The sequence below is a fragment of the Gavialis gangeticus genome, unplaced genomic scaffold, assembly GCF_001723915.1.
Source record: "Gavialis gangeticus isolate Ggan-Ray unplaced genomic scaffold, GavGan_comp1, whole genome shotgun sequence".
NCBI classification, from domain to species: Eukaryota; Metazoa; Chordata; order Crocodylia; family Gavialidae; genus Gavialis; species Gavialis gangeticus.
Window position 1 is genome coordinate 43,257,625 of NW_017729008.1, and position 14,774 is coordinate 43,272,398.

The 14,774-nt window shown below is 56.1% G+C and overlaps 1 protein-coding gene across 8 annotated transcripts in view; it reads right to left on the reverse strand.

The window, feature by feature from the left end:
* Positions 1-4,530: 4,530 nt before the first annotated feature.
* Positions 4,531-14,774, reverse strand: part of AHCYL2 (adenosylhomocysteinase like 2) — a 194,786-nt gene continuing 184,542 nt past the window's right edge. For 5 of the 8 annotated variants that reach the window (XM_019509684.1, XM_019509683.1, XM_019509680.1 and 2 more), the window contains exons 9-17: positions 11,720-11,783; positions 10,879-10,967; positions 9,187-9,257; positions 8,502-8,620; positions 7,988-8,086; positions 7,044-7,112; positions 6,850-6,928; positions 6,102-6,222; positions 4,531-4,691 (exon numbers count right to left, since the gene is read on the reverse strand). In XM_019509684.1, the coding sequence (XP_019365229.1) occupies positions 4,685-4,691; positions 6,102-6,222; positions 6,850-6,928; positions 7,044-7,112; positions 7,988-8,086; positions 8,502-8,620; positions 9,187-9,257; positions 10,879-10,967; positions 11,720-11,783 (718 nt within the window). In that variant the 3' untranslated portion in view covers positions 4,531-4,684. The remainder of the gene's footprint in view (positions 4,692-6,101; positions 6,223-6,849; positions 6,929-7,043; positions 7,113-7,987; positions 8,087-8,501; positions 8,621-9,186; positions 9,258-10,878; positions 10,968-11,719; positions 11,784-14,774) is intronic. The other 3 variants (XM_019509685.1, XM_019509681.1, XM_019509679.1) reach the window with 1 other exon arrangement.

Here is a 14,774-nt window from a genome sequence, read left to right on the forward strand (position 1 = left end):
CCCCCCCCGTGCATCGGCGGCTCGAGGCGACCTCGCTGCGCCGGCGCGGACAGGAGCCGTGAACGGGGCTGTCCAGGCGCCGAGGAAGGTCCCACCGGGGCTGGGCACGGTTTCCAGCCGCCCCCCGGTGCTGGGGCAGGAGCCACCTCTGCTCCCACAACCCCATGGGCAGAGGCGTCTGGTCCCCCCCCTCCCCGGGATGGAGCTGGGCTGTCCCGGGTCGGGCCCTAGGAGGGGGTGGAGGGAGGAAGGGCAACCTTTGTGGCCGCTGCTCTCTGTGCTCCCTGCCTGAGCTCCTGCTCTGTCCCCTGCCCCTCCCGCACCGCGCAGACGCTGCTCGTGTCACTCGCGGCACTGCGCTGCAGGGTGGCCTCCCCAGCCCCAGCCAGCTGGCCAGGCTGCACCCTCGCTCCCCCTGCTGGTGGAAGAGCAGCAGCACAGGTGGGGGTGTAAATGGCCGTGCGGATCCGGGTCAAACCCAGGAAAAGTCAGGCCCGTGTCAAACGAGACATCTCCTTCCAGCCTGGGCAGGCCAGAGCGGGACGCGAGGCGAGGGCCTGGCAGCAGCGGAGCAGGAGACTCCCCAGCAAAGGATCCCCCAGGCCACAGCGCCCCGGGCAGCACAGACTGCTGCCACGTCACTGCCCATTAGGTTCCCTTCTGCCCCCCAATGCCGGGCCTGATGGGGAGGCGCTCGGGGCAGAGGAAGTGAGAACCTGCGGGGGGGACACGGAGCCGCGGCCCCGACCGGGGACTGCCACGACGGTCGGCTCCGCTCCCCCTGCCTGGACAGGGGACGAGGGGAGCGGGGCTGGAGACTTGTCACACCCCGGGGGTGGCTCGGATGCGACATCCGGCTGCCCCGGGAGCGCCTGGCCCTGGCCGTTCCCACCTCTCCTCCCTGGGTTTTGGCTTCTCTTCAGCACTCAACTGCCCGGGGCAGACGCCGGCCACGGTCCCACCGCTGTCTCTGTGCACGGCGAACACAGCCCAGGCACCAGCCACTTTTCCGACGCTTTATTGGCCTTTTGAGATTACAGAGTCTTTATTGCTGCTCTAATACAATCACTCAGACATGAATATTTAAAACATCCGTTTGAAAAGGTTACGCTTCGCAATGTCGTCACCGACTGTAGATGTGACAGATTATTTCATTTTTGTCCTGGTTTCTAAAGTTCAACAACAGGATTCTCCTCCTCAGATCATTGTGCTGGTGTCTCCTCTCTCCGTCCCCCCCGCCTTTTTTTTCTTTTTTAATTTGTTACATTAAAAAAAAACCAAACAAACCCCCCGGGGACAACTCTGAGAGGAGGATCCCCAGATTGATTCGAAGCCAAGCAAGCGGAAAAGCTTACGGAAAAGCGGAATCGCATGGAGAAAGCGTTTTAAAAGATTCGAGGGGAAAAAAAGTCATCTAGGAGGATCTGGTGTCGTTATTAATTCATTATTTTTTTCCTTCTTGTATCTACACAGAAGATAAAATAGGTTTAAAATCAGCACAGACTCTGCAGGGAGGACAGCCCCACCACAGGCCACACCAGTGACGGTCGTGGACCAGGGAAGCGACCGCCCTCCGCTGCGGGGATGGGACCGCTATCTCCCCCGAGGCGGATCCTACTTCTCCCGCCGTGACCGATGCAACCCAGCGCTGCCTTCCCTGACGGCTCCGCTCCAGAGGCGACACAGCCGGCCAGCGTCCCCAGCGCCACAGAACAAGGTAGGGGGTGGCCGGCGGTGCCGCCGCGCTGGTGTGAAACGCCCGTGCTCTCACCAGCTCTCAGGGAGACCAGCTGTTGCCACAGGCCCAGTCGGTGCCCGAGTGCGGCCAGCAGAGCGATGCCCGCTGCCCGCAACGGGAGACTGCTCATAAGCCGGGCCGGGGGGTGCCCTGGGCTCCCGGCTGCACGAGACATTGCCAGCCCCAAACCCTGCCAGCCATGCTGCCGCATAGCCAAGGGCCTCAGTCTTTATCCCAGTCTGGGACACGCGTGCCCAACGCACAGCTGAGAGCGTGCTGGGAGAAGAGCAGTGTCAGCCATCGTTAGCCAAGGCTGGGATTTCACACCAGCGCCGTGACACCCACCTGGGGAGGCTGAGGCAGTGGGCAACGGTAGCTGCAGAAATACCATATTGCTCCTTAACTGACCCCGGGCCCGAGCGGTGAGAAGCTGACCTGCAGAGCCGAGGCAGACCAGGACCGAAAGCCAACACCCGTTGAACAGGCAGTGTCACACACCCGACGCAGCCCCGGGAGATAAAGAGCAGGTGACCATGCTGGATGTGTGGATGCGCCGTGAGACCCGGACACTGGCTCCACGTCAGACCCGCCGTCTAAGCTACATCAGAGGTGAGTTGCGTGTTTCCCGGTCCCTGGCTATTGGGGTACTGCGCTGCGATCGGCGTGTCGCGCTGCTGGGACACGCTCCCCTTCCAGGTCTGTCCCTTTCTCCTTGGCCGCTCGGGCAGCCGCCACATGCCAGGATCGTGAAGAGCAACATGGGTGGGGTGGTTTGTGGGCCTTTTGCCCCCCAAAGCAGTGCAGCCGAAGAGTGAAATCCTGGCTCCCGTGCAGTCAACAGAAGGCCTGCCCCTGATGGCCCGGGGACCGAGATTTCAGCTCACGTTGTAATGAAGTCGGGTCCCTACAGACTGGACAACTCAACCAGTGTCATGGAATAAGGCCAACCTGCCTTAGAAAAACACTTCAGGTGATCTCTTTCTAGAAATGTTATGATCCAAGTGTAATTCGCCAAGAGAAGATTCAGGGAACATCCCGATCACTGATCATTCTGCCCTTACACATGGCTGCCGAGGGTTTCCGACAGCACGTTAGAAGGAAAGCTCCATCACATGGGTTTTTTGAGGTTTTACTGAAAAGCAAAGAGGCAAGTTTGCTCTAGGGAGCAATCCTGATGCGGGACGAGCCAGCCTAGGAAGCAGTCGTCATCTCTAGGGGCGACAGTCCTACAGCCTGCAGGTAAGACCACAGTTCAATGGGGGGGGGGTTTGTGCATGAAGAAAATGCCAGAGAAACCTCTTTCAGGAAGGCTGAGGATTCAGAGAGCTTCCTCTGATCAGATGCGCAGATACCATGGTGGAGAGCATTGAATAAAGGTCTGGGTGCTCAGGCCAGTGCTTCTCGTGGAGGTTTGGCAAGCACTGGCTGAAGTTCTCGCAGTTTGGATACGAGGAACGACGTTCTCAGGATGATCGGTACGATAAGACACGGCCATCAAACAGTGATCTTGGGGGGTGTGCGTCTGGGTGCATTGCATGTACCATCCAGGCGGGACATCTACACCAGGACAAGCAATGATGCCATGGCACTCTCACCTCAAGACTCGATGTCTCGTAAATGCAACAGCGATTCTGAGCTGAAAACCTAATATTCAAGCCAGAGAATGCGGTGCAGTAATTGTGCTGGGGCTTGGTGCTCTCATAACCAAAGAAGATTTTCCAGAATTTGTTAAGTGATGAACTATGGAAATAAGATGCTGGCAGATCCAGCGCTGGGAGTCTGGGAAGCGCTTCTGTTAAACAGGTGTCGCTGTACACGGCAAGACTCCAGGCGAGGGCTGAAACACCGACTGGAGAAGGATCTGTAGCGTCAAGAACCGTCCTTGGACATGATCAACCTTGCCGCCTCCCTCCACGGCAGCGAGAAGAGTGCGCTCGGGGGGTGTCGTCCCCAGGGTTGACCCCGAGATGGAGGCAGCGCTTGTCAACAGAGCAGCAAGGCTCTCCCATGAGAGAGCTCGAGGCTCCACGCCGCATCTCAGGAGGAGATCGCTTTGGTGGAAGCGTGGCACTGGTCGTAAGCCGCAGAGAAGTACTGCAAAGTGGCTGAGTGGGTGCATCGGTGGGTTTTGCACTCCATGGACGGGAACCCTACAGTGTCCATCCGAGACTGCTTGAAAGCGGGCTCGTCTCTGCCTTGCTGGCTCCCCATTTCAGGCAGGGGCGTCCCCAGCTTGGGCTGTCAACTGAGCCCCTGGACTGCAGCTTCCAGCAGCGCTTGGGCTCGTGGTCAGAGCCGCCCCTTGCCAGACCAGCAGAAGGAAACGAGAGCGCTACCCTGGGGAGCCGCCGGGAGAGGCACGAGGGCAGCTGCACCCCTTCAGCAAGAGCAAGAGCCAACGGGGCGGTGCTAGTTTGGGTTTAAAATGGTGGGAGAAGTAAAGAGCGGAGCCCCCCACCCGGCCCTGCGCACTGAGGTCTGGTTCTTGCGACTGCCGTGGATTTTGCTTCCATGCAGAAAACGGGCACCCAGAGTAACGTCCTGCCTCAAAATCTGCTCTCGCCCGCTTCCCTCCACACCCGCATATGCCAGTAGACGGACAGCGATCGCGGGTTACTTGAAGCTGACAGAGTCTTTGCAGCGAATTCACTCAGCCAGCCTTCCTTTTTGCCTCTGACTTGCTTCCTCTGCCTCCCCCCAACAAAAAATAAAAGAACAGGAAAATGAATTAAAAAAATCAACTGTCTCACAGTCCCATGGCAGTAAAAAACACCATTGGCAGAGGCCGCATGTACAGTATTCTAGTTTAATAAATAAATAACCTAACACACTGTCTACTATGTGAGCAAGTCCAGCTCTGACTTGGGAAGCTTGTACTGTTTCGTCCTGTACAGTAGTTGGGAAAAGACGTGAGTTCTTCCTTGCGCTTCTTCTGGCTGCGGAAACTTAATACCTAGGAAAAGAGACGAGACATGAAGCTTTCAGTGAGCGCAGGGGCGTAAAACGCACGCGGTTCTCGACTTATCGGCCTCCGACAGGTCTCGCTTGCCCCTCACCGATCATTTTTGCGGTTTGGGATTTGGGAGCCTGGGCGAGTTGTCTGACATGACTCCAGGGACATCCTTCTCTAGAGCTCACCAGGACGAGGGAAGTGTTCACCCCCCGCTCCGACAGCTCTGTGGGGGCCCACCCACTTGCTTTCGTGGCAGAAAGGAGCGCTGGGACTTTAATGAAGGGGAAGATGTTCTTTCTAACTGGCTGGCCCCAAACAGCGACTATCTGAGGTCTCCTACTGCACTGCACTGCCAATATCTGTCACCTGCTCTGTGCAGACTATGAGGAAGCCAGAGCCCACTGGGAGAAATGGGGAGGGGGCGTTAAACAAGTGGAGGTAGATGCTCAAAGGCACAAAGAGGAGAACAACACGTCAGGAGGACTATCTGCCCCGACATGTGATGGAGAGCACATTGCATCGAGAGGACGCTGCCCACCGCAGTCTCCCTGCTTCACCCGTGGCAGGTTCGGGTGTGATGTCTGTGTGGTGTCAGGGTTGACCGTGTCAATCGAGTCTGGATTAACTGTGTCACGTTGGACAACGGATTTATACAGGCTGGTTTGGACAGGGCTGATCCTTCCTCAGGACTAGATGATCTCTGGAGCTCCCTTTCAGCCCCACTTCTCTATGACTCTTTCCCGAGGAACGTGACCCTGGGTAACGGGCCTGGGTGCCCGTTCTGTGCTCGTCGAGCTTGAAAAATAATTGGGCATCTGAGCTGGCCAGATGGTCGTGCTGCGAGCTCTGCTGCTTTCCAACGACAGCTGCCACCGGGTATACCCGGTGGCTTCGTCTCAGCAAGGCGCCGAGTCAGAGCTCTCCCTGTCCTGCACCCCCACTGCGCACAGCATGTTGGGACACAGGAGGACAGGGGGCCTTCTGGGTCAGTCTGGCCCCACCTGGCCAAATGGCAAGCACCAGGTCACTAGTGATACCCTCCCTCTGGATCAGTGAGATCAGGCTCTTAGGCCCCTGCCACACGTTACATATATCATGCAATTAACTGGTGAATCATGCCATAAATTTAGACCAGTCATACGTGCAGAGTAATGATGAGCATGCCGTAAAAATATCCATCCGGCTATAAAGAGAGCTGATCAGCTACAAAGTTAGTGGCTGAAAACGTGTAATAACTTTACAGCAGGTTTCAATCCAGCTTTAGTTTGAATGTGTGGCAGGACCCAAATCGCGCACGTTCTTGCTCACGCGGAGAGCTTCGAGCTGATTCTCACACACACGCAGATGTTGGCAGCTGTATTACCCCCTCCCCGGCCTCCCAGAGAGGAGCGGGCTGCCCCAGGCCAGCACCTGTAGTAGTTTGGTTTGAAAGGCCCGTTCTTATTCAGTCCCAGGTATTTGGCTTGCTCGTCCGTCAGCTCGGTCAGGTGCGCATCGAACGTTGGGAGGTGCAGACTCGCCACATACTCATCTGGAATGAGATCAAAGCCTGGGAAGTGAGCGAGGCCAGGGGACAGCCCCTGGGTCTCCCCGCTCAACACCTCCCTTCTGCACGGAGTTCATGGAAATCCTTGCTACACAGGGTTTTGCAGACTAAAGTCCTGAACCAAATGCAACGGTCTGCTGTGGCCCATCCTGCCTGTAAGAGGAGTCCTGTCCCGGTACAGAGTGCAGGGCCTGCTCTCCTGGGCGTTCATGCCCTCCGGCCGCTTTAGTGTTTCCTCCTCTGCTCACCCATTTAGGTCTCATCAAGCAGTGCCAGACCTGGAGGGCTGTGGCTTGGGCAGGGGTGTGGAGATAAAAGGCTCCATCCTGGAGCTGCAACACTGCTGCCCACCTTCCCGCAAGGAAGAGCTTGGGGTCTCCTCTCTACAGACCCTGAGACGTGCAAACCTCCCGGGAAGAGGAGCCTGCTTACAGCGGGTCTAACAGGCCTGCTCAAGGTGATGCCCAAGGGGCTGACTCAGCTCTCTGCTCTCATTTCCCAGACAGCCTAGCAGGAAGCAAGGAGACAAATACAGTATGCCCAAGCCACTGAGGTCTCCCACCCCTGCTCCACCTCCATGACAGGAGAACAAGGTGCCAGGTCCATCCTTACCCATCTTCTTCGGCAGCAGGTAGACATCCTGCTTGTAGCGCCCTTCCGGGGCGTTGTACAGCTCTATCAGTGCCAGAGCCTGCAGAGAGAAGACGTCGGGCTGAGTCACCCTTGTTTTGGTCCAAGTAGACAGCATCAAGGAGAGGCCGTGGCGCTAACCAGGCTCCTGCCTCCTGCACCTGGACCCCACTCACCTGAGTGGTTGCAGTGATGGACAGCACAAAGGTGGGGACGGTGGAGCAGCTGAGGTTCAGCAGACGGCCCTGCAAGACAGAATAAGACTGTGGCCTTGCCACGTGCCTCGGGCTGGAGGGGCACAGTGCCCTCCCAAATCTGTGCAGGAGATGCAGGGGCGATTCAAGCTACCAGTGACATGTCCCCGTCTGGCTGGGAGCGCAGCAGCTCTCAGACAGCGCACAACTACGCTCCACAGATGTGGAGGTTCCCTACGGGACCTGCTGGGAGATCTAGGGGAGCAGTAGTGAACTCGGCTGGACCCAAGCCAGGATGCTGGGATTAGCCTTTGCAGCCTGGTGAAACCTGCTAGCAACCGGCATCCGCAGTCATGTCTCCCCAGCACCCTACTGGCCATGGGTTTAGTCACCCAGGGAGTTCCCCCTGGCAAGTTACCAACAGCCACGTCACTGCCAAAAGATTTCCCCTGATCCGAGCGTTGACCAGCCGGGCCCAGCTTTAGTCCGGCCCTCGCTAGAGCTCACAAGCTGGGGTGGACTGGATGTGGGGAGGCAGGTGGACCTGCACGGGGATGCTGCCTCCTGCTTCTGTTGGGAAGCCCTTGGAAATGCCTCCCAAGAGCTGACTTCCTCAGGCTACAGGTCGCAGCTCCAGGGAAGCCATGTATGCATTGCTCATCTTCTCAGCAGTCCTCAGCTGAGCTACGAACAATAACTGAGAGGTCAGCTGAGGAGAGTTAATGCTGAGGAAAGCCAGGGAGGGAACTGCCGTGGGGAAGAGGCTGTGAGGGGAACGTCTAGTTTGGGCAGACACCACAGGGATGGGGATGTCCCAAATCATCCTCGCCCAAGAGACCTTCCAGCCCATGCAGCAAGGCTCTGAGGCTCCCTGGCTGGGTTACAAAAGTGACCTACAAGGCCCCTGACCTTCACGTGCCGCTTACCTCTGCCAGCAGCACTATCCTCTTTCCGTCTGGCCAGATGACGTGGTCTACTTGAGATCTCACCCTCTCCCAAGTCAGCTCAGGGGTCCGCAGGCTGGCCTGGAACATGGGGTTCCCGTCATTTAAAGAGCCGGCAATGCGTCAGGAAAGGGAAACCGCACGGGGCCCCCTTCCACCCACTATGAATCGTGCTGAGGAGCTGCTTGCTCACTTATCACAGCCCACGCTCTAGCAACAGCCAGCGCCTGAACTCTTCTGACTGCAAAGGCAGCGATTAACTTCAGGCCCATCCATCACTGCTAGCACAAAACAGCTGGTAGGGCCAGGAGTGCCGAATACAATGGGTGCCCCTACGGATGCCTAGAGCAGTGGTTAGGCACCTCAACAGGTGACCGACTGATCTCTGAGCCTTTAGTTGCTGCAACAATGAGGGGCAGGAGAGGGGAACCCCTGTTTGGACCCTAGGAGAGTCCTGTCCCCACCCCCACGCCCTGGAGGGACTCCCGGTCCTTACCACATCTATTTCGGTGTTGGAGTGCCCCATGTTACACACAATGCAGCTGTTCTTCATCCGGTCGAGGTGTTCTCTTGTCACCACGTTCTTGTTGCCTTTCAACACAGAAGGTTGTGGTGCTAAAGACCAACGCGGACCACGATGGAGCGCAGGAGTAACGTTATTATCAGACAGCGACAAGCAAAACGCTCCCAAGCACCAAGAACGATGCTCATAGTTGCCCGCTCTCCCTTGCCCGAAGTGCAGCCCTGCCTGCCTGGTTTGCTTCTCTTGGTCTCTCTCCGAACAGCTCCCTGAGCCCATGTGCCCACTGGGGTGCTTTTGGGATAGGGCTGGGGACTCATGTGGCCTCCTGCTGCAGTATTTATACTGGGGGTGGGTGCAAGGTGCATGTAGGGAGGCATGTATGGACAAAGGCTAACACACCAGGGATATTACAGGCCTGTTACATGCAAAGCCAACCCTACAGCAGCCAGGAGCCCGTGGTCCCAGGAGAGAAGCTAACAGGAAAGCATGTGCTAGCTCAGGGGGCAGCCCCTGGCTACTGAGGGTTAGCAACTGGACACGCATGCTCCAAGCAGCCAGGTTTGCATCTTCACTGCCCGCTCTTTTTGGAAGTGCTCGACCTGCCGCTCAGGTGCCCTTCACCTCGCAGCGAGCCCCCCCTGCCCTGTGACCCACGCACCTGTACAGGTGATGACAATGTCGACTTGTCTGATGACCTCGTTGAGCTTGACGAGCCGGAACCCATCCATGCTGGGAGGAAAAAAAATATACAGAGTCTGAGGATGGACAGGAATAGACGAGGTTTGGAGGATCCCCAGGGGACCGGAGCCAGAGACGGGGCTTCCTGAAGGATCTGCACTACCCCAAGAGCAGGGGCAAGTCGAGCTGCTACCTCAGAGGAGCTCAAGTGCCTGGCGACCAAGGAACTGTTGCTCTGAGGCACTAAGTAGGCAGGTTTGTTTTACAAAGGGGCTGAGCACCCAACAACTCTCACAGACACCAATGGTTACCAGGGGTGCCAGCAGGGCTGGAAAGAAAGCTGGTTTCTTTTGGGATCCAAAGATCCATGCCCCTTGCTACAGGAGCTTTAGCCTTTGTAGGAGGGGGATGGACCTCTACCTGGGATCTCTTGAGTGTGGTTTAACCACCTTTTACATTGGCTGCCGTGGTTCCCCTGCTTTACCTGCGTCTGGTTCAGCCGTGATGTCAGTGTTGTGTCAAGGTCAATAGTAGTTTTACTAAGAGGTTCAATTATGGGTTTGTCTGGGGATGGCGTGGATAGGGATGATCCTGCCTCAGGCAGGGGTTGGGATTTGATGCGACCTCTGGAGTTCTCTCCCAACCCTGCTTCTCCATGATCCCAGCCTAAACTTGCCCTCTGCCTTGAAACCTCCAGGCTCAGAGATTTTGTGGGCTGACCTCTTAATCTCATCTTGCAAGGCCGTCCCCCAAATTCAAATCCCCCCTGCCATCTTATTCCTGTTATATTCATGAGCTAAACTGGACGCAAGTTTTCTCCCTGGGGTTTCTGGCCTCACTGGTGCAGCACTGAGCGCACCGCTGGGGTGAAACAACCGAATGATTGAAGCAACAATTCTGTTCACACGCGAGGCAGAGCAGAGCCCAGCTCAGTCCCCTGCAGCTGATCAACACCCGTGTTTGGGTCTAAGTAGACGGTATCAAGGAGGGGCAAACCAGATCTGCTAATTAAGCAGCCTCCGTTAGCCCTTTTCTGACTGTAACTGTGCTCCAAGTGTGTGTTGTGAGAAGGGAAGGGGCTATGTGTTTATTAAAGCCCGTAACAGCTTCCAGCACTTTGCAAAGCGACCCCCCAGGCTTGGTATCCCTACAGCACAAGTGTAAACAGCTTCACTGCAGCCAGCCGGGTTTCCTATGGAGGAACCCAAGCCAGAGATCGCTGCAGCATGCACATGGGAAGAGAAGGCAACATGCGCTGAGCCTCAGGGGTGATGCTGGCAGCTGCAAGGCACGACTGAAGCCCAGAAGATGGGAGCCTGGCTGGGATGGTACGGGACGGATGAGCCTTTTATCGTGCTAGTGGCACCACGACACCTTTGAACTGCTTACTGCTTCTTCTAGCTGGAGCAGTGGAGTTGGCTTGGCAGCGGACAGCTTAGCAGGCAGCTCCCTAGGAAAAAAGACCCCTCTCCTGCAAAATTTCTGGATCCCTGGGAGCCACATGGCCCTATGTGCCGGATTGGGCCAGCGAGCAGCCCCGGACCCAGTGCACGGGGTCAGTCCATGCATCGGATCTGGTCCATGGACCTGCTGTAGAGGGATTGTGCCCTCGCTCTCCCTGCTACAGAGAAAAAGCCACAGCAGCACCCAGGCCTTGGGCACCTCTTCTTACCAGGCCTGCAGGGCACAGATTGGATCGATCTCGGTCACGTACACTATGGAGCCCATGGCCTTCAAAGCCGCGCAGCAGCCCTTTCCGACCTGCAGAGAGAGAACAGCAGAGAGGGAGTGGGTGAGATGCCGGCGGCTCTGTAGAGGGAATTCATGGGCTCGGCTAATCGGCCAAGAGCTTCCCTAACATGTTTGGCTGCGCACTCGTTCCTGGAGCTTAGTGGAACAGGCGTTCACCGTGTGCATTCGATTCTTATATCTCAGTCGAGCCACCTGATGTTTGCTCAGGGACTCGTGTGAAATGAGCTGGGGGTTCTCCATCCAGCTCCTGGTACACGAGTGCACACCCGACTGGAACTAGTCCGCAAGCCGAGCCCTGGGAAGAGAGGTTTCTTTCCACTGGGGAAGAAGAAAACACTGGCAGATACAACTGAAGAGGGATTACCATATTGTCACGTACAACACACCTCTTTCAAAACCCGGGTGTTCATCTTAATTCTGAGGTGCACTGTATGCAGGCAAATAAGGCAACTGATTTGCCCCAACTGTATTTTAATACGCCTTGTTGTAACTGCACATGTATGGCTACGTTTACATCAGACGCTACTTTTAAGATCTACTGGTACAAGAAAAAAATGCATGGAAATTTGTAGGTTAAAAATCCTATTTTGTCTAATAGGGCCGCTCCCTTCTGAAAGGTTGCAGATAAGAGCAAGTGCAGGGAGGAGCCCTGGGGACATGAAGTGCCCTCAGATAGAGCCAAGCCCAGGGAAATTAATTTTGCATCCACAAGCAGCAGCAGCTAGCAAATGGTATTCAGTGATGAAATATTAAAGCCTCACCTCTCCGTAGCCGCACACCACCACTTGTTTTCCTCCAAACATCATGTCTGTCGTCCTTTTAAGGCTAAGAGAAAAAGAAGATTAAAAAACCCCACAGATTTTAGACAAGTATCAAGAGATGGCGGTAACCAGTGAGTGCTGCTGACAGGCTGGATTTGGGGGTTAGCTGTTGTGAAATCCCCTCTATCCCCACAGACATCGCTCCATCTGGTGGGACCAAGTCAGCTGCTCATGCTCTAAGGACGCAGGGGAAGAACCTCAGGTTTTCACAGAGTCACAGAAAATGAGGGTGGAAGGGACCTCAGGAGGTCATATCTAGTCCAACCCCCTCCCCCAAGCAGGACCAGCCCCAACTACATCATCCCAGCCAAGGCTTTGTCAAGCCAGGTCTTAAAAACCTCCAAGGATGGAGACTGCACCACCTCTCTAGGTCCGCGTTTCTCAACCGGTGGGCCGAGACCCAAAAGTGGTTGCAAGAGTATCTGAAAGGGTCATGAGCAAGTCCCAGAAAAACGTGCAAAAGCACGGGTTTCCCCTTGCAGGCTGGCTGCTTGGGACGACTGGAGGTAGCGGGTGCATGTGCATCTCCACAAGCAGACGCACGTGGCCAGCACGCTGTCCGGAGAGCTGGGGGTGGGGAGGAACGTACGTGTGTGTCTGGCACTGAGGAAAAGTGGCTGGGCGTGGGACTGTGGCAGGGCAGGGGGAGCAGGGAAGGGAAATGCTCCTGGCCCTTCAGTGGCAGAAGAGGGTGGAGACGGTTCTTCGCAGTGGGGAGCTGGGTGCCTGGGCTGGCGGCGCAGAGCCAGTCCTGACACACACAGGGACCTGCACTCACTGCTCGGTGGGTGGGACGGAAGCAGCATTTGCTGCTCATGTTGTGGCCCAAATGGGATGGGGGCAGGTGGGGGCTCCCTCTGGTAGGGCTGGGAGAGGCAGGGGGCTGCGAGTTGGGGGTGAGGGGCCCCAGCATGGCGCAGGTGGGCAGGGGACTGTGGATCAGGCACCAGCAGGGCCGGGGGGTGTGGAATGGCACAAGCCATCAATCTTGGCAAATGGTGCCCCGTACGAAAAAAGGTTGAGAACCACTGCTCCAGGGACCAGTGCTTCACCACCCTCCTAGTGAGAAAGATTTTCCTAATATCCAACCTCAACTCCCCTTGCTGCAACATGAGCCCATTGCTCCTTGTCCTGTCATCTGCCCCCACTGAGAACAGCCCAGCTCCATCCTCTTTGCAACCCCCCTGCAGGGAGGTGAAGGTGGCTATTCAATCCCCCTTGGTCTTCTCTTCTGCAGACTAAATCAGCCCAGTTCCCTCAGCCTCCCTCACCAGTCCTGTCCCCCAGCCCCTGAACCATTTTCACTGCCCTCAGCTGGACTCTCTCCAACTTGTCCACATCCTTCCTGTAGTGGGGGGCCCATGGGACTCCAGATGTGGCCTCACCAATACCGAATAGAGAGGAAGAATCACTGCTGGGGCAATGCTCCTACCAATGCAGCCCAGGATGCCGTTGGCCTTCTTGGCAACAAGGGCACACTGCTGGCTCCTGTTCAGCTTCTTGTCCCCTGTCCCCCCAGGTCCTTTTCTGCAGAGCTGCTGCCCAGCCAGTCGCCCCCAGCCTGCACTGGTGCATGGGACTGCTCCCTCCTAAGTGCAGGACTTTGCAGTTGTCCTTGTTGAACCTCATGAGATTTATTTTGCATTTTCCTACTTTAAGTCTGATAGCCCATTGAGATGAAAATCCTATTGAATTATATATGTGCCTTCAAGGGCAAGCTTTGGCCCACTGGCCTTCTAGGAGGTCATAGAGAGCTTGCCTCGAGTCCCTCCAGGGCCAGTTTTCCCTATGGCACCACTGGCTACAGCCAGCCCCAGCACAGGGCTGGGATGAAGGACAGCTGCCTATGTAGCACCCCCAAAAAATATCTTCTGACTCTTGGGACCAGCCTTGCTTTGCACAGAGGAGACTGCTGCCGAAGGGACGGATGAAGAGCAGCTTCCTGGTACAACCTGGCTGCTCTGCACAAATAAAAGTCTTCCTTCCAGTTTCTCTCCTCTTGGCATCTGTGCAAGAGCGTCCTACATTGCAGTCCATTTTTAGCCTGCATAAATAGGTTAGCAGTGCGGGGAAGGTGAAGAGCTCTTACATTTTCCACTGAATTCAGAGAGAAGCCTTGGAGGATTTAATAGCCCCTTGGCACAGCTTGATACGAGAGGGCAGAGCCAGAACTGTATGACCTGCATCCCGATGTAGCTGCAGCCATCGCAGCTCAACACAGCGCAGAGTTTCCTTGTGGCCTGTAGGCACTGAGAGCTAACACACACTCCAAGCACACCGCGAGTTATTTCTGGTATTAGGAAACAATTCTTCAGACCGCCGGCAGCAGGGAGTGTCTTCCAATGGGGGTATGTTGCCCAGCTCAGTGGGGCCCCAACCCTGGACTAAGGCCTGCATGTGCCTGTACAGTGCAAGTAAACCAGGGTGATTGACCCCACAGCCAACATGGTTCTTAGGGATGTTGCAGTTCATGTACGAGCTGCCGTACATGAACTTGCACCTCGGACACACAAGCTTGAAACCTTGAGCACTGACTCTGTGCTCCTGTGCGAGGGTGTAGTAGGCAGCCAGGCTGTCACCTTCCTTCAGTTACTGATGCTTATATGGGGAGCTGAGGACATCCAAAGCAGGGAGGGAGGGTGGGTCCACCCTGGTTCCACAATGACCACATCATTTTGAAGGACTAGAGCTGAAGTAACCATTCCCTCTTCAAACGGGCATCAGTGAGGATCCCCTGTAGGTAACCAGCAAGCAGCATCCTCTGGCTTCGAACAGATCAAACAGAGCCCAGAAGGGGCCTTGATGGCTAGTCGGTTGAAGAGTATCCACCAGCTTGTAGCGCAGCACGATGCCCTGGGCCACTGCTTATTCTTTGCAATGAAAAGCACTCAGCTGATTACATGTACTGCTCGCATAAAGACTCTGCTAAAGCAGCAACCAGTGTAGGCCTCAGGGGAGCCATAACGGATACATGAATGGTTTACACAAGTTTAAG